The sequence below is a fragment of the Enhydra lutris genome, unplaced genomic scaffold, assembly GCF_002288905.1.
Source record: "Enhydra lutris kenyoni isolate GAN:26980312 unplaced genomic scaffold, ASM228890v2 scaffoldscaffold12, whole genome shotgun sequence".
Taxonomy (NCBI): domain Eukaryota; kingdom Metazoa; phylum Chordata; class Mammalia; order Carnivora; family Mustelidae; genus Enhydra; species Enhydra lutris.
The window spans coordinates 63,397,197-63,416,591 of record NW_019154096.1 but is presented as its reverse complement, the minus strand read 5'-3'; the positions used below and the strand labels follow the sequence as shown (position 1 = coordinate 63,416,591).

At 39.6% G+C, this 19,395-nt stretch overlaps 1 protein-coding gene across 3 annotated transcripts in view; it reads right to left on the bottom strand.

Moving 5' to 3' along the window:
* Positions 1–19,395, bottom strand: part of LOC111144937 (vesicle transport through interaction with t-SNAREs 1A) — a 376,195-nt gene that overhangs the window by 121,239 nt on the left and 235,561 nt on the right. For 2 of the 3 annotated variants that reach the window (XM_022499547.1, XM_022499546.1), the window contains 2 exons: positions 18,364–18,434; positions 17,619–17,680 (listed from right to left, as the gene is read on the bottom strand). In XM_022499547.1, the coding sequence (XP_022355255.1) occupies positions 17,619–17,680; positions 18,364–18,434 (133 nt within the window). Of the gene's footprint in view, positions 1–17,607; positions 17,681–18,363; positions 18,435–19,395 lie in introns of all 3 variants that reach the window. The other variant, XM_022499548.1, reaches the window with a different exon arrangement.

Below are 19,395 nucleotides of genomic sequence, written 5' to 3'. Positions count from 1 at the left end.
AATACTATCTGTGGAATAAATACAAATCAGAAGAAGAAAAAAGAAACCTCCCAGACTGCATCACGGCCCGTACAGTGTGCTGACCTGTCACCCATCAGTTAATGTGTGTTGACTGTTCACACTTCCTTCTCCTTATAGATTTGAAGGCCAAGGATTTTGTAGTAGAACCGCGCCAGTTACATGCAAGAATCTCATGAACCCGTTAGTCATGCTGATGAGGACAGAAGCTTCTCTTCAGACTGGCGGCTAAGCATCCCCATTTGCAAGTGGAAATAATAAAATCCAGAGAACTTGCTTATTAACGAGGCAGGTGTGTTCCTAAAAAGAACCCTAGTGCCAGAGATGACTTTTACTAGGAAATTTTTTTTAAAAAAAGATTTTTATTTATTTACTTACTTGAGAGAGAAAGTGAGAGAGAGAGAGCACAAGAGGGGGTGGGTCAGAAGGAGAAGCAGACTCCTGACATGGGGCTCGATCCCTGGACCGGGATTCCGGGATCATGACCTGAGCTGAAGGCAGAGGTTAACCAACTGACCCACCCAGGTGCCTCTTGGAAAATTTTTTTAAAATGACATCTTGGCAAGACACACGGTTAATACCTTTTTCACCAAAGCAAAGCTGGATTAAAAACTTCAAGTCCTATTAAAGCAAAATTTACCTTTAAAAACAAATAAGCAAGCAAGCAAGCAAACAAAAAAAAGGTAGCACTGTGCCCAGGCCAATTTCAGTCAATGTTGTCAAGTTTGATTTCAGTCCATCCAGACTCTGATGTGTGACCTCCTAACATCTTCCCAGATCTGGCTCCACTTTAGTCCTATATCGATGTATCCTCAGAGATGAATCTGGTTATGTCACACTATTGCCTACACAGCATCTGAAGAGACAGCCAAGCCTAATGATTAAGAGAACCAGCTCTACAAGGAGGATTCTTGGGCACTGGCTCCGAATGGTATTTTTGATGGTTAGGGGCTCCTAAGGAAAAAAATCCCACCTTTGGTGGAGTAGGTCCATTCTGTCTACACACATCTGTACTTGTAGTTAGGAAAGCAATGAAAGCAGGGATGTTTAGGAGGAAATATGACCTTGTGAGGTAAAACTCATCAATGGGTTATATGAAAACTATGAAACGAAAATGGCCTTTTAATAAGGTTCATTCTGCCTGGAGTGTGTAGTAGGTGTTCAGTAAGGAATAATGATGGTGGGAGAAGGTGGATCATAGGTTTTCAGCCCATTATGACTTTGCCAAGCTTTTATCTCCCCAGTGGAGGGTAAAGACGGGAAGCAGATGACTGGGCACAACAGCAAATTTGTTGTGACGTGACCCACATTTTACTGTTCAAGGGAGACATCAGAAAATGAAAGGCAAAAATCATATAGTCAACAATAAAGAGCTGATTTGAATTGTCTGCCACACCTGCCTTACAAGAGGCTATCTCCCCGTTCATGCTGTTTCCTTAGCCTGGAATGCCTTTTAACTTTGCCTGGGCAAATGTTACCCTCCTTCTAGGGCCATTACAAATGCCATGTCATCTGTGAAACTTATCCTGATTACTCCAAGCTGACAATCATCTCCAGACTTCTGGAACTGTGCCCTGAGGTTTCTGATTACCAAAGGTCTTGAGTTAGTACTTCTGCACTCCTTATCTCTTTCTGATTAGGGCATGAATTTTCTGAAGGTAAGAATCATCCTCCATCCCCACATACCCAGGAAAGCTCCTTTCATGTATTTGTGGAGTCCATTACCACTTTCCTAATAAATGGTTCCCAGGGTAGGAGCCTTAAGAGGGGAAATCAGTTCCTGTAGGTAAGTCACCATTATTGTTGGAGATTAGACTTCTCCCTAGGAGGAACAGAAAAGGGAAATGGGGGACAGGGAAATGTGTGAGGACGCCTGGCCTATGGTAGATGGGCTTGTCTATCATACCAAACCCAGGCAGTCCTGCCTTGTCTACAAGACGCATCGATAGTCTCCATCAGTGAATAGAGATGGCACAGCGGACTTTCCCAGGCAGTATTTGGAATGACCCCCTAAATCCTGACTCAGTACATTACCGAAAGGGACACTTAAACCTCAAAGAAGATTCATCTAAAGAAACTGGCACGTGGGATTTCATTTTCCCTAAGGCTTCCATGCCTTTTGTCAGTAAATCATCTATAATTAAATAGCGACAGTTAAAACAAGACCACCCAGGCATACAGGCCCAAGGGTTGAGCTAAAGACATGGTTTGTATGGGCCCCTCATCTAGGGCAATTTTAAAGATCACTCACAGTCTCCAGTTTAAAATGGTGCCTGGGTGAAGGCTCCTGATGTTGCATCTATCAAAGTACCCATTAAACTGGGGTGAAAAAATACAAAATGATGATAATTTACAACACCAAAACGGACATCATAAATTGCCAGAGTCTGGAAGGATTTTCTACCACTACAAAAAAAATGAATAGGACTAAAAAATGTAAGCAGTAGTCTACCCTCCACAAAGTCTGCTACTAGATTAAAAAAAGTTGCAATGTCCGTCAAAAGCAGGAACTGAGCCGCTGTCTCTCTCATGAGTGTATGTTGCAGTTTACGAGGTAATTGGACGGTTATATTCATTCCTCTTTCTCCATGCTCTGCATCTTGTTTCTTTTCTACAGCCAGTAAGAAACTAGAGTTCCTGGGAAAACAATAAAGCAACATTGAAGAGCAATGGGAAGGCTGTGGTGTAAGGCACTGGATGCTGGGAAGTGTGGTCTTCCTAAGTAAAGTGTGCCTGCGTGGGGTGGTGGAGGAGAGGACAGTTGGACATATCCAAGGGCTGGACATTTCTCATGCCAGAGTCATGGAGTGGGGGAAGAAAGAATTCCCATTTCATTCCCATAAAGGCAGTTTGGAAGACAAAGGACAACCACTAGACAGGGCTAAGCACAGAAAGCTGCTGTCCATTTGCAGATCCAAGAAGAGGTTTTCAAGAGTAACCAACCCAAATAAAAACTCAAAACAACACGAGGACAATGGAAGAAAGATCCTACAGAACAAGGGAAAGGAAATGCCATCTTAAGAGTCAGTGCAAGAACCTGATTCTTCATAGATTTCCACATCATGTACTTAGCCTAAAAAAGTTCCTTGAAGATATGTCCCAGCTGACCACAAAATTAGATTAAGATGAGGGACTCGAGAATGGCAAAGTCACAAATGAGAGAAATACTTATTCTCCCCAAGGATACCACCTGAAGAGATTAATATTACCTATGAACGCAGACACACAGCATCAGGATATAGCAAGAGCTGGAAAAATCCTGTGTTAAACTTTACAGTTGCTACGTTTCACCACTGTGATTATGGATGGCTTTCTCCCTGTTTCTTGATAAATTTCTTTTTTTTTTTTTAAAACAAGAGGTTTTAAAAAAACTTTTGTTATTAGAAAAGACTTTTTAATGAGGAAGAAACAAAATTATGAGGAAAACGTGAAAACAGAAATAAGTGTACGATATAATATCACACGAGAAAAGCAACATGATAATCTACGTGGATCATGAGTGGAAGGAGGGAATACTTGTATCAAAGAGGGTAGTTTGTTTCAAGGTGGAGGGATTAAATATGGTTTTTTCCTTTAAGAATTACCTTTATTACTACTATTTTATGTTTTATAGCAAAAATGTGATTTAAAAAGAGTGCCCTGAATAAAATATGTTAGTCACATCCTCAGAGTGGTGCCATTACAGAAAAGAAACCTTTCTGAGGCTAGCAACTGCTTTAGATCTAGCCACAGTTTCCGAAAGACTACTCAGGTTCACTTTCATGTTCTAACCAATTACTATTCCCACACCTTAGGCTAAGGCCTTGGGGGCAGGGTCTTTCTGGCTTACACTCCATCTCCAGCGCTCACAAAATATTTGGTGATGAGCAAATGAATGAAAGAAGGAAAGAAAGGCTAATCCACTTCACAGGTTCTTTGGTAAAAAGATTCTTTGCAATTCATTCAGTTTTGACGCTATCTCCAATGCTGAAAACAACAAGGATGCTTTACTTCAAGAACACTCATCATTCATCATAGATTACATGCTCCACGGAAATCCAGTTGGAGCCAAAACCTGGTGCCATATTTTTATTTCTCTTTTTCCATTTCAAAAGAAAAAGCTGTAGTTAATTCTAATTTTCTTGCAAGCAGAAGGAAGGGGAACTTTTTATGTATGTGAAAGAATGGCACCCCCCAGCCACCTGAGGACGGTTCCTCCCAGGAACACCTGTTTGCTCCAATTGAAGCCTGTCCAAATTTAGTCCTGGGGATCAGGAGCTTGCTCTTCAAATGTCCCACCATTCTACAATATTTATTCCCCACCTGTCTGATGGCCATGATAGCTTGGGAATGCTCCAGCCAGGGAAAGCTGTTTCTTGGCCCTGACATGGCAGAGCTATCAGCAGCTAATGTTCACCCAGAATCTAGTCTGAATCCAGTTGCCCCAGAGTTTAAAAATGCCTCTTTTTTTTTTTTTTCCTTCCTCCTTTTCACAGTCTACCAGGCTTAGCAAAAGTTCTTTAGGAGAAGGAGGTAAATAATTTCTCATCTTCATACCAACATGTTGCAAAACCAAGTTATAGCTTTCATTTTTTATCTCTTAAATCTGATTTTTGGGTTTTCTACTCCTAGTTATATTAAATAGGTGCCCAATACTAACAGTGAAGATTAGTAAATTATTTTCTCCAATAAGAGAACTATTAAAATCCAAAAGGTAAAACGTAATAAAGACGATCTTGAGCACATAATTTAATATGTAATTCAGGGAAAGAAAAAGATGCCCACATCAAACTCCAATTATAATAGTGAAATAATTTTTATTTAAAAAATTCTAGCCATGAGAAAACTGTACATTTGAAAAGCTTATATAAAGCCTTATAAAATAAGAGACCTTTTATCTCCTCCACATCCATGAGCTTGAAAATACTTTATCAATGCAATTTCAAGGCACATAAAAACCTCAGTGAATAAATAAAATGTTCTTTTTTTCTTTCTACAGAAGCTTTAAAAATTATCCATATAAATAGCTTGGCCTTGAACAAACAGATTAAAAGACCTAACAGGCTATGGTTTCAGATCATGTATACAGAATAGAAAATGAAAGCTTTTCTTATTGGCTGGGCAAGTTTTCTACTAACTAAATTTCTATAAGCCCATTCGATGAGAAAAGTTTAATTGGAATATATGAAAAAATTCAGTATTTTAAAGTGATATACTTTATTTTTTTATCAAATAATATGCCACAATAAAATAGTCAATGTATTCTGCCAATATTCTTTGATCTGTTTGTGAAATGGTCAACATGCAGTATAATTTCAAAGGTCATAAAATTTTTAAAATATGTGATTTTAGTCAAGTGCATGAAAATTCTCAGTATCTTTCTAAAACTGGGGCACAAAATGTGAAGAGGTTTCTCATGATTGTTTAGAAATGAGATTATTTAGGTGATTTCAAGCTCATCATATTTGCTTGAAGAAAATCTTAAACTCCATGACAATTAAAGAAAAATTCTCAACAGGTCTTTGGATCATACTTATCTTATGAGCAGGTGCCTTTACACGTTGTTGGCTAACTTCCTACGTGCCTTCAACATGGTGGTGGCCAAACAGATCTTTCTAACACCAACCCCCAACATTCTAATTCTGTTGCGGGGAGTTACAACCTTGAAGCTGCCATAGAAAGGGAAACAGCAAACCCCACACGTGGGTTGAGAATTGGGCAGGGACTTTTAGGCCCGGATACCTGCCACCTTCTCTATAAAGTCTCCCTAACCACAGGCCCCTGGGATTTCTCCTTCCTATCCTCATGCCCTGCATTTATCTCCCACTTATGTACAGCACTAGCTACTATGTATTGTTGTTTCTTAAAGACATTGAACTATCTGGCCGTAGAGTTCCGAGTTTGTTGAATCTCCCATCCTAACACATTGCCTTTATAGAATAAACATTAAATATTTGCTTTTGAAGATGTTGCTATTGCTGTTATTGCTAAGAAAATGGCTTCTGTGGCTAAAACCAGGATACTGGGCCAAGTTCTGTCCCATCTGGGTGGAATGACCTTGGGCAAGACTGAACTACGGCAGGTCTTGATGATCTATAACGTAAGGATAATAGTGGCAATACCAACCCACAGAGTTCTTTTCAAGATTACATTAAATGAAACGATGTACGTGAATGGGCCTTACAAATCCCAAGATCCTATATAAATTTTAATTTGCTGTGACTGTCTTTCAGGATATATTTTTGATACATGATCTGATTTTCCCGAGGAAGATACCTTGCAAAGTTTTTGTTAAATTTTGCAGAAACTTCAAAATAAGTGTTTCTTGTAGGTCAACACATTGCAAATACACGGAAATAGCAAAGTAATTAAGTGGCATTTAGTAAGGGAATGGTAAGCAGTTATAACCATGTCCCATTTCTCAATTCTTTGGAGTCGGTTGTGGGTTTTCGAAAATGTTGTGGAAAATCCCAGAAAGATACATATGTACACACATGTAAACATTTTCAGAAAATTCTAGTGGTTCAGAGACTCTGGGAAGCCCACTTTAGTATAGGGGCAACTGCTCTGGGGCCCTGATTCAGACACCTTTAACTGATTTTGGTAATTAAAAAGCTGATAGCTTTTTCTTCTTCATACATAAAATCATTAAGGTATCAGAAGTGGAAAGCAGAGTCTCTTTTTTTCCTAGGTAAAACGTAATTTTATAGGAGATTAGAGTGTTGTTCTTTTCATCAGTTCTAAGCCTCCTCAAAACTCTTTGTAAATTTTTGGTAAAATTTATCATTCTCTCACTTTCTCCATTGATATTCATACTTACGTTCCAAGGTTCTCTACATAACTTTGCAAAGAAGTCACTAGTTTTTTAAATAGGGCACTGACGTTTAAAAAAAAAAAATGATGATGTTCCCTCTCATTTCAGTTCTATCTTGTCCAGAAATGTTAGAGACGATTTAAAATAAAGAATAAAAACAACCTCAGTTAATACCAGCAAAGGTGGCCAACTTTGGCAGTTTAAGAAATATTTTAATTATACTTTCAGATATTGAATATATTTCTTCACAGTGTTTTTTGTTTTGCTTTTTTCCCCCTTGAAAGCAAAGAATTCTTTCTTAATACCTAGATGACCAACTCTCAAGATGTACACAGTTGTTTCTTATTATGGCTTCCCTGGAAAACATTTCTGGGAAAGCACAATTCCCAGCCACTTACTTTGTTTACAACAGACAAAACTGCTTGTGTGGTATAAATAGGAGTCTGTCCTTAAATGCTGCTGAAAAATAAAATGCAGCCATGAAAAGGAGCCATTTCCTGCCTCAAAGGTGGCTTAAAAAAATATTTAGCTACTTTAGGAACAGCACCAAAGCATAAATAATAATTATCAATTACCACACAATAAAAGACTAATTTTACCAAAAAAAAAAAAAAAAAAAAGAAAGAAAGAAAGAAAGAAAGAAAAAAAAAAAAAAAAAAGAGGGGGGGGGAGAGAGAGAGAGAGAGAGAGAGAGAGAGAGAGAGAGAACAACAAGCTACATGTTCCAGAGACGCCCGCAGAATTGTCAGCACTGGAAGGTTTTTTCTTATCCTGCAAGATTATGAAACCCCTTTTTGTCCTCCTGCATTTGTGATGTATATCTATAACTCGTTCTTGTTTGTGCAGATAAGCCTTGCCTTGTCTCCCTAACTGCAGTTTCAAAAGAAGACTCACAGTTGTCTGACTTTTGATCTGGGTAGCAGCTAGCTGGACCACCTGCACTGTGCCTGAGCTGTTAACTGAGCTTGCTTTGTCCCATCTTACAACACAGCGAGCCTTTTAAAATTGATGTGTGAATACACTAATTTACAATGTGAGCGTTCAAACAAAAAAATATGGTGGTGGTGGTGGTGGTGGTGGCGGCGGCGGCGGTGGCCGCAGCAGAAGGGGGAGGTTTGTGAAGAGAGAAGCCCTGATGCTTGCTTTATGAAGTTGAGATATTGTTCACTGCCTCTGGCGTTTAATGAAACAGATGGCCAAAGGCCTCCCTCAGCTGACAATGGAGCAGACAGTGGTGTGATGGTGTGGGGGCCTGGAATTGTAAAATGTTGTTTGGTGATGGTATATGTAATAAATAGCCATGGACAAGGGGGGCCGAGGGCTCCATTACTTGTTTATAAGGAAGGCCTAGGGCTCCTTGCTTCGAGTTAACAGCTCAAGGCTGCGTTCAAAGAAGGCATTGATGGTGAAGGTGAAGTGCAGCCTTCATATTCCACATCGTGCTAAAGAATGGCATGTATCCTGGAGAAGAAAGGAAAAAATCATAAAAAGAGAAGTAATTCAAGAATTAGGTCAAATTGTGGCTCACAACCAAGGAAAATAGAAGATGCTTTTCTATTGTGATTAAATAATGGACAGGAATATTCTGTTATTGTGACGTTCCTTATTTTTTCCTCTTTCAATGAGCATGTTTACATTGTTGCCAAAGTCCAATAGATAAAAACCTGCAGGGTTTCAACTAAATTATACCCACGTGAACCTACACGGCAACTGCGAAACTATTCTTGGTCATTCTCCCAAGGATTGTTCACTGATCAGGCCTGTGCCAGGGTAACTTGACCCTGGTCTAAACGCGACGAGGTTCCTGACACGAGGAGCTTACAAGTCCAGACCTGAGGACCCCTGGCAGAACCGGATACAAAGACATACCTCATTCCCTTCCAGGCGGGGATGTGCCTGGGAGCTGTCGCCATCTCCCCAAAACTATTCCTTCCAGGGACCGTCTCAGCGGCATGAAAGGCTCTGCCTGACCTCAATGAAAGGTTACTTTCACCTTATAAAACACTGAATTCTCTGATCGTGTTTCTGCTTTGCTTTCAGATAGGACATTCTCCACCTGTCTGGACATCTGTACATGAGTCTGTCCAAAGTCTATGCTTTGGTGGTAGTAGAGGGATTCCCTGGTCCTGTCTGATTTCTGATTTCTCTTACACTGGGATTTCCTCCCCTGTTTGTTTCAGCAGGTTGCCCAATGTGGTGGGGAGCTATATAAAATCCTCTGAGAGATGAGGTGGGGGCAAAAAATGTCTAGAAGAAAGTTAAGACGGGTAAGCATATAACAACAATAGACATAATGTGAAGCAGGAGACATTCATGCCTTGTAGGAGTTACAAACTACTGTGAAGAATCAGGGCCAAGACAGATCATTTCTGGCTGAGAAACTGATAAAGCTTTGACAGACAGAGTGGTATTCCAGGTGAGATGCAGAGTACAGATAAAAGTTTATCTAGAACATTCTGAAGATACTGTCTGTTGTTTTTGCCTACACAGTATCTATTCCCCTTTCCAGTAAAAGCTCCTGGATTTTTCTTAAGAAACTATGCTTTGTCTGTTCTCAGGCTGAATGTCCATCCCCTGTGTGAGGTTCCAGGTCTAAAATGACCAATCGTGGATTAATGGGATTTTTACCCAACCAGAGCCAAACCAGAACCAGTAAAACTCCATGCTATGACTTCTACTGGAACTACTGGGGGAAAAATGGTTATGTTCAGTGGATGTCCAGAGAACTGGTAAAAACTGCCTCCACAAGGAGAAACCCACGTGCAAGAGAGCTGGGTTGGGAGACAGAGAAAGCAAGATCCCGTCCCCATGCTGCTGTTAGAACACCACTGTGTTTGCAGTTGCTTCCGCCCTGTAACTATTTATTTACACGCAGCAATATATTTCCTTTTTGTGGCTTACAGCTGGCTCAATCTGGGTTTCTGTCACTTTCATCCAGAAGATTCCTGACTATACTAGGTGGGAGAAGGAGGATATTCAGGAGGAAGTAACAGAAGAAACAAAGGTGGAGGACTAGTAAAGGGCTCGGGCTAGCTTCGGAGATGGGAGGTAGTGGACTTCAGTAGGGCCATGGGTCCATCCAACTTGGGAGTAGGAGCAAAGGAAGGTGGAATGTTCACTGAAAGACCTTAGTGTTTAGATTAGGGAGGACATGTGTCAGCAAGCAGCGGGGAACCACCGGAGGACACAGGGCTAGTTTTGCACTCGGCAAGGTAAACTGACCAACAGCATTTAGAAGAACCTAAGAGGAGAAGAGGCGCTGAGACCGACCTAGAGGCTCCCCTCTCTCAACAGTCCAAAGACAGGGGTGGACTGTCATCTGGGAAGGACTGAGTTTGGAGGAACCGCCTGCTCTGGGTAGTATTCTGAGCACTCTGAGGCAGTCCAAGCAGCACTGCTGAGGCAGGGTCACAAAGTGGGGACGGAGGGTGGTGGCACCAGTACTGAAACAGGCCTATTTTTATTGTTATTGATTTTTTCATTCTATAAAAACAACTGGGGAAATCTGGCAGTGGAAAAAAAGAATTTAAACAGATCCATTTGCAATTCATCAACCTAAAATAACTATTAATTAACATTTTGATTTCTGTCTTTACCCTCAGGACTTTTTTCTTTTTTAAAGCAATGATAATAATCAACATTTTTAGTATTTATTGAAACTTCGCTATGTAACAGACACTGTTGTGTGTACTTTACATGTATTGACTCACATGACCCTCATAACAATTGGCGAGATAGGAACTACTGTCTTCCCTGTTTTATAGATGGGAAAACTGAGGTATAGAGACTGGGTTACCTGCCAAAAGAGCTAGAAAGTGGCAGAGCCAGGGAGGCTCTTATTCACAGAGGCATATGCCTCTTGACGCATAGGCAGGAATTTAATTTTGAATAATTAAACAAAACTGGGATTGCTTTTTCCAGTGAGAAAAAGGCCCTAGTGCCATAAGGTTAGATATAAAAATAAATTTCCTCACAATGAAACTTGCAGAATACTGGAGGTAAGGGAGATTATAGATTCTCTTTGCACAATGTCTGGTTAATGCCCCACAGTCTATGGTCAAAAATAAATCTTAAATAACTTAAAGACACACCCCCTTGGATGCCATTGGTACACAACAGCTTCTATTCTACAAAGACCAGACCAAGTGCCTTCAGCCCCATCTTAGCTAGTGGGACTGGTCAGGCTTATTCACTGCTTTCTAGAACTGTCTGCTTATTTGGAAAGGTTGCCTGACTATCTGTGAGGCACAGTAGGGAAAAACACGCTGGAGGCAGACCACTTATGTACAGCTGAATGACATCTAATCACAGTTGCTTATTTCTTAAAATGGGAGTAATAATCTCTGTCTTCTAGGGTTGTCATGAAGATGAAATAAAATAATCTGTAATAAGTGCTTAGAATAGAGCCTGCCACCTAGGACGTATCAGTGAGTGCATACATAACAGTGTTTTTGTTAATAAAAGACACAGTAGAGTGAAGAATAATAGATCTTAAAATTCTGAATTTCCAAGAACAGTAAAATAAGGGGGAGGGGGAGAAGGTGGGACGACTAACGCAGGTCTGCCAATGTTTCTTACCAACTATGTATTTTTCCATTTGCTATAACAACCGACTTCTAAGGGAAATGGTTCACTACCACAATTATTTCACAGAAGAAACGGAATTATAACACAGATAGCCTATGACAGTAACTATCTGTATAACGAGAACTCATCAGCTCGTACTCTTTCCATCTCAGCATTAGTGAACACTGGCTCTTGGAACCTTTTGGTGCAACGCATTCAAAAGAGTGAGTCAAGTTCTCATCCTAATGCTGTGCCTTTCTGTGTATGTGACAATGGAGGGTTTACTTTACTAAGCACAGGTATTCTCATCTGGAAAGTGGCGATATGATGCTTCCTCCACAGGGTTCTTAAGGATTGAACTGGATAGTGTGGGCAAAGTATGGTTCGGGTCAGACACACTAATGGCAGCTGGTAGAGCTGTCACTGACAGATAACTTCAGAGGCTGTGTTTAAATGTCTGACCCAGGAGCTAGGAGACTGGTGTCACAGGGAAACACATGTAAAGAAATCCAACGCCGTTCTTTAATTTGGACAAAGGCAGTGAGTCAAGTGGATGGTAATGAACTTACATAAAAAGGACCAAGATTATTTTTTTAAAAATTCTAATCTCAGATCCTAAATCTGTTAAGTCTAAAGAATCTGCAGTAGATTCAATCATTTTATTCTTTTTTTAAAAAAGATTTTATTTATTTGTCAGAGAGAGAGGACATGAGGGAGTATGCAAGCAGGGGGAGGGGCAGAAGAAACAGGCTCCCCACTGAGCAGGGAGCCTGAGGAGGGACTCCATCCCAGGACTCTGGGATCATGACCTGAGCCAAAGGTAGATGCTTAACCAACTGAGCCACCCAGGCTCCCAATCATTTCATTCTTGAATGAATACACACTTGATTAAAAGCTGAAGAATATTTTGGAGGTTAGGGTTTTGCTATATTAATTTAAGGTCAGAGTTCATGTTTAACACTTGCAAAAACAGGCCAAAAAAGAGGAATAATGGATAAACAGAGAAAAGCAGCAAAGCAAGAAAAGTGAAAATGTAAATGTTAAGAGACTGCAAAGGAAGACATACTTTTCAGTGCATAAAAATTGAGTAAATTCTCAAGGACATCCTTCTTACGAGTCCTGGAAACTCTCTACTGTTGAATTTTTAGATATTGTAGTAAGAATAATTAAAATACAACAAAATGTTTCCTGAGCAAAATGGAGTGGGGCAGGAGCATGAATTTTCAAAGAAGATTAAAAAAACAAAACAAAACACTGAGTTGTAGCATATTTCTTTAAGAATAAATTTGTTTACTAAAAAAATGTGTATTTCCAATGCTTACATTGGTCTTGTATTACTATTTCTGGTACACTGACCCTTACGAATCATTTTGACAGTACATTAAAATTTTCCAGATGTTTTACCTGTCATTCTACCAAAGCAACAAAACCATGTTTAAAAGGTAAAATGTGATAGCAATGATAGGTGGCAATTATTCCCCAGACTGACTCAGAGGTAGCTCTTATAAGAATACAAGTATTAAATAAGAACGTATGAATAGTGCTGGCTAGGCCCCAGCTGACTTTAATACTATCTGGCTTGTTTATCTTACAGATGGGATACAAAAGGCCGCTCACCAGCTCCCTGCTTAAACAAATTATTACGTGCATGCTGGAAGGATAACTAAGAATTTGCTTTTTGAAGGAAACATTCTGATTTTTTTTAATTAGAAAAAAATTTAATACAACAGGGGCACATAAAGGTCCTGTGTGGGAGAGAGGAAATTATTTGATATTAAGGTAATCCTATAGAAAAAGATGCTTAAAAAAATACGACATATGCTGTTTCTTTTTGTAAGCTCTTTGCCAGGACATAACATGCAGTTGATGAGCCAACATAAATTTTGTAATGTGTCCTCCAAATTTACATCAAAGGAGATCTCAAATCATAACTATTATACTTGCAAGAAATCGTTCAGCTACGTTTAGAAACAAATATATGATTACTGATCAATTATTCACTCTTTAGAGGTAAAGGGAAAATAAAAGAATCACGAGCTCTTTTGTTTTCTGACTGAAAATCTTGCAAAGTTCTATCTTCATTTTCCCTGACCGCCAGCTCTGTTTGCTCTAATAAGACTTTCCAGTCAGCTGTACAGGAAATAATAAACACACAAACACGCACAGACACGCAATGTACGAAGGGCAACATGTGAGCCACTCAGCACTGTTTCTGACGCTTTAAGACAAGCAGTTGTAATAATCACATTTTGTGAGAGTCAATGAAAAATTCATTTCTTTGGCCCCAGTCACCACATGAATGGCCATTTGTTTCATGACCATTTTCATTATTATCTGAATAGCACTTTATTCCAAACTCTGTCTACAGAGTCAGGAAATGAGCAGTTTGTCCCTAGCTAGTTCTCCATCTTCTGTCAAGACAGAAGAAAAATTACTTTCCAGGAAATCACCGATATCTGTGTTCTGATGTCAAGTTTCACTGTTATAATTTCGAATGGACCAATTTTCTCCTTTGCTTTCTTCCTCTTGGTAATATAACGTAGTTACGTGAAGAATAATTTATTTATTTTGGTTGAATCAGTGGCTACCTCATTAAACTAGACGGGTCTCAATACTTTTTGCACGTTTAGCTCCTTTCAAAACTTGTTTATGATTTGATAAATCATCTCCTGCACCTCTAAACTTTTGAATCGTATTGGTTTTACAGCTATTTGAATGATATTTTCTATTGGTTGTTTTCTTGGCATCCTTTTTAATGACCAGTAAGCATTCACTGGAGTTGCAGAATCTTCAAGAGCTTCCTTGAGAATTACGTTAATTTTAGGAATTCCCCGAGGACTTTTTTCTTTTCTTTTTTCTTTTCTTTTTTTTAGAGAGAGCACATAAGTGGGGGAGGGGCAGAGAGTGAGCGAGAAAGAGAATCTTAAGCAGGTTCCACACCTGGCATGGCGCCTGACTTGGGGCTCGATCTGAATGACCCTGAGATCATGGCCTGAGCTGAAATCAAGAGTTGGAAGCTTATCTGACTGAGCCACCCAGGTGCCTCTCCCTCAGTACTTCCCAAGTCAATATTCTCTGGCAGAGTGAAGGAAGGATCAAAATGGTCTCATTTGAGGATTTCCTAAGGCTTTGTACACAGGCATTAAATAATTACCAAGGAAGTGAATAAGCAGAAAAAAGAAAGGAAGGAAGGAAGGAAGGAGGAGGGGAGGAAAAAAAGAAGGAAATAAATATATATATATTTAAATTTTTTTTTAATTTTTTAAATTTAAAAATTTAATTTTAAAAAAAATTAAAAAATTAAAATTTAAAAAAAATTTAAATAATTAAAAAATATATGTATACATATATACATGTATATATATATATATATATATATATACATTTTTTTAATCTCATGTGATGGTAATAAAGAGAAAAAAGTAAAAAGCATGAATGGTGGTGGCTGCCACTTACTCATTTTTATTTCCCTATCTGCTTTTTGGTCAGTCTTACAGATAATATACAGACCTTGGCACTGATAGGCCATTAGTTTCACCTGTCTTCCCAAAAGACTAATGAAACAAATAAAATGACCCAAATGAGGGGCCACGGCACGACATTTCCCTTCAATACACAAAATTTAAAATGATCTAAACTTAAAAAAATAAAAATAATCAGCAATCTTTCTTTTAAATAGATTAAGTCCACGGGTTAGTATATTGTAGAATATTCCCAGTCATATAGAATCTGTCATACGAGAATCAAGAACCTTACATTGTATGGAGGTAAACGCCTATACCGCACAAAGAGGATGTTAATTTCTTTTACACGTGTGAAGGTGACAGGCATGTGGTTTGATATCATACCTTTACTTAAATCAGAAGCATCTGCTGACATGCAATGTAGCTACGCGGTTTCAAAAAGAGAATGTGATCTCTGTCTCGGAAAGAAAGTCTCCTTGGTGCTGGAAGGGAGTGCCGCGTGGACGGGAGGGATGTAATAGAGGAAGCAAAATCAGAGCATTCAGTTAAAGACTTTGGTACACAAAAGTTGGCTCCATTTCTCTAGAGACTGGTTTTCCAGGGAATAATAAAAACAATGAAGTGAAGAAGTTGATAAAATATTTTTACCTCTTCCAAAGTCCAAACTAAATTGTCGACCACGTAGGATAGTAATTAGAAACTGAACAGAACCACCACCTGCATGTGGTTCCCCAGAGACTCAGTTTGGGTACAGAGCTGATTAAGAGTATCTGGATACCTTGGCTGATACCATGATCCTAGCTCAGCCTTATAAAAAACAGAGTCACCAATATGCCCGGGGCGGGGGCGGGGGAGGGGGACGCTAAGTGTCTCCTTGGCTCTCCATAGCAAGATGAGGTCCACCTGGGGATTTTTATTTCTGTTCATACCCTAGACAGATCCCAAAAGGAGAAGCGTCAGTGATCCTACAAAGAGGACCCCAAGTAGACTTCGCAGAGTCATTTCCCTCCATAGACTTATGAAACAGGCACGTTAGTCTAATTGTCCTACAGAAAGCCCAGTCAAAGGTTGCAGAAGTGTTTGTGCTTCGCCCTCTCTAAATGACTTGCAAATTTATTCAAACACAATATGAGGAGATGCTTTATTTGTTGAAATAACTGTCTGCAGTGTCTTGCACAAAAGGGTGAGGTACATCAAGCAGAAACATGGACAGAAATACATTGGTTTAGAAACTCATAAATCCTTATTTGAATCTGCCAACCTGAAAGCCACGTAGAGCCCGAATAAACTATTTTTCCTAAATGCTACATCTGATTAAGCCGTACCCTTAAATGACAGCTGAACTTTAACATTAATATGATATTATTTAAATAACTGCATGATTTTTTTTTTACACTAAAAATGATGAATGATTTCTGGACAGCTCAATTGACATAAAGCAGGAGGACTCTTTAATGAGATTTGACAAAATGGAGACATATGCAGAATATTCGTTACAGCTCACATCGCAGGGGCCCTCCCAGGGAAGCAATAGAGGACTTTTTTCCTTTTTTATTGTCTATAGGCACTGAAGCATTCCTTTCAATTGCCACTTCTCTGTGGATTTTGAGTTTTTCTAGGTCATTTACATATTACTCTTAAGCAGAGAATCTGGTGGCTTATGGTTCTGAATCGGGACTGTGCCTGCAGGAAAAGCGGGGACGTGGGGGAGTTAGGTCCGTGTTGGTTGGAAGTGTCCTGGGAACTTCAGGCTCGCTACTGATCAGCCTGATGGAGACCAAGCCACCACACCTTTGATTGGTTCTTGTGCGCCCATCGCAAACACCGCAAACACACTTCTAGCAAATTATTACATACAGATGCGTGAGCAGAGACAACTTTGCTTACTCTAAAACAGTTGTCCCGGAAGTATCAACGCCAAAGGATTTCTCTTTTTAAAACTCCAACGAAGGCATCCTAGAGGCCATTCTCACCATTCCTCATTCACATTTCCAGCTCCAGTCCCAAAGTGAAGGTTATGCTAAATGATAATTTTATTTGGTAGATTCCAAATGTAAGAAAATGCCATGTGGAATATATATATATATATGTAAAAAATGGCTCTAACTATCAGAACAGTGAAAACACTTTCACTTCCCCCCGAAAAATACACAATATGGAATATTACCCACTCATTCATTGATTTTCACACTCTCCCCAATATTTTCCATCAGTCAAAGGTTAGTGACAGATATAAAACATTAACATTTGTTTGCTCACACATGGGAATTCAGATTATTCAGGTAATCTCTAAATTTTAAAAAGCATCTTTAAATATATGTAAAATCAAAAGAGTTCCCCCAAATAGCATCCCTGAAAGAAATGAAAACAAGGCAACAGAGAGAAAACACAGCTAATACTGAGTGTGCTCCCGATACCGGCAGGCCCACATTCCTTCTAGAAGAAGGAGGCTATTGAAATAGAAAATAAAATCAGTGTGCTCCTGCCATGGGGACTTCCTCGGGCTATGAAAAAATACTTCATGTCTAACCCTAATTTTTTCCATAGCTTGAGGTAACCCCCCTAGCTCAAACCTTCTCTCTAATCTAAGTTACTCAGTATGTGTTCCTGTCCAAACAAGAGTTAGTATCAGTGCTCTGTCATTTCAAAAGGGTCTTGACACAGGGTACTAAGAACAGAGGCTCGCATGGCTGGAAAATGCCCCGTTGCAACTAAAAGAAAAACATCATTTCAAAAAAAGGGAGAGAGAGGAAGATAGGTCCCTACCTTGTTCTTACCTTCGCAACATCCCCGTCAGAACCCTGGAGCTTTTCCCCAAGTTAGCATCTGTTTCCCGAAGCTAGGAGCAGAAAAGCAGCATTACAACAAAATAAAACAAGACGTCATGCAGTTGGATCGCTCTGAAAAGTGTACTGAGAAGCAGTAATTTTTTTCATGGATGAAAATCCAATTAGCAATAAATACTTAAGTAGACTAAAATACATCTTGATAGCTATAAAATATTTGAAAAATTCTTAGATTTAGAAAACTACTTGTGATAGGTAATCCCAGGAGCATTAAACTGGATACCTGAACTGGCTATAAAAGCAAGTATCTCGCAGGCTGACAAAGTTGAATATACATCTTGTAATTAAAATCCAATTTTGAAGGTGTGAAGTCCTAGAAATATGAACGGAAAGGAAATAAACTGAAGGAGGAGGAGACATCATTATCTTCACAGCTTTCACTCTGAAAGACTTGACATACTCCAAAATCTCCCTCATGACCTTCTCAGTTATAGAGCTAAATAAAATATCTACCTGGGGGCATTCTGGGATGAGGAAAGAGTCAGCTTATTCTTTCTCGATTCCACGCTCTTTTTTTTTCTTGTCCCCGTCCCCGACATCCCTCATATACCGTTGCCATTTTTATACACACTTATATTTATGTCCTTGCTACTGTGTATGCATGTGCTGAAGGCCTTTTGTTTTATGTCTTCTCGTTTACTGAATTTATGAAAAAAACTGTATCGCTTCTACTTACTCGTTCACGTGCACGCTGTATCTTTTCTCTGTCATGACTAAGGTTTTCCAGCATCTCCTGGCCAATTTGCTCTGTGGAAAAGGAAATTTGAGTGAGGAAAGATGACTTTGGGTGTAGCCTCCAGGAGTACCACAATGGCAGTGGGTGCAGAGTTCACATTCAACGAGTGTACGTTACGTATCAGGCACACATCTCATATACTTGGAAAATGTTTAAGAGGTATTAAAGACATTTATCTATGTATCTTAGGTATGATTAACTGGGATTTACAGTTCAGTCTCTAGAACATGACCAACAAGGCAGTGATGATGGAGAGGTGCTAGGACTTGCCCAAGGCCACCTCGGCCTATTTGTTATCCGCCAAGATGGAGAGCACAGGCCTATTACCTTATCATCATGGAATCTAGTCTCTGGGTCTGTGGGTTACAACTAACGTTAATGAGTCTACTCGACCTCTCCCACTTTATTACTGCGTTGCTTTGCATATGCAAGCGAAACTCCAGTTAGAACAATTTTGATTTTGAAGTACTCGTCCTACATACATAGTCCTTGAACTCTCAACTCCCGTGCCTTATTGCCAGTGGAACTCTCTCTGGGATTGGAGCAAGGGCTCCCCTAGTGTGTTCTCAGCTGCCGTGGATATTTGAGTTGGGACCTTGAGACTCACTTCACGCTCAGTTGAGGAGAGCTCAAGCTGCAGACAGAACTTCCATTTATACAGGAATAGGCAGGTTAGAACAGTCATTAAAAAGCACACGCTGAGTTCCGACAAGGTTTTCCTCCGCCGTGATCATCCCACTTGGTTGGCACGGGTCGGCTCTCCTCCTTTTACGAGACTGTAGGTATGTCCTAACCTGACAAATATGCAGCTGCTTGAATACTTTTTTTTTTTTTCAGACTCAGTCTCCATCACCTGGGAGGTACCTTATTCCATGAGAAAAGGAGACCAATCCAACTCACCTATAATGCTGGCAACCTATCACATTTCCACATTTCTTCTTCTTTTTTTTTTCCTTTTGCATTGTCTCTTTA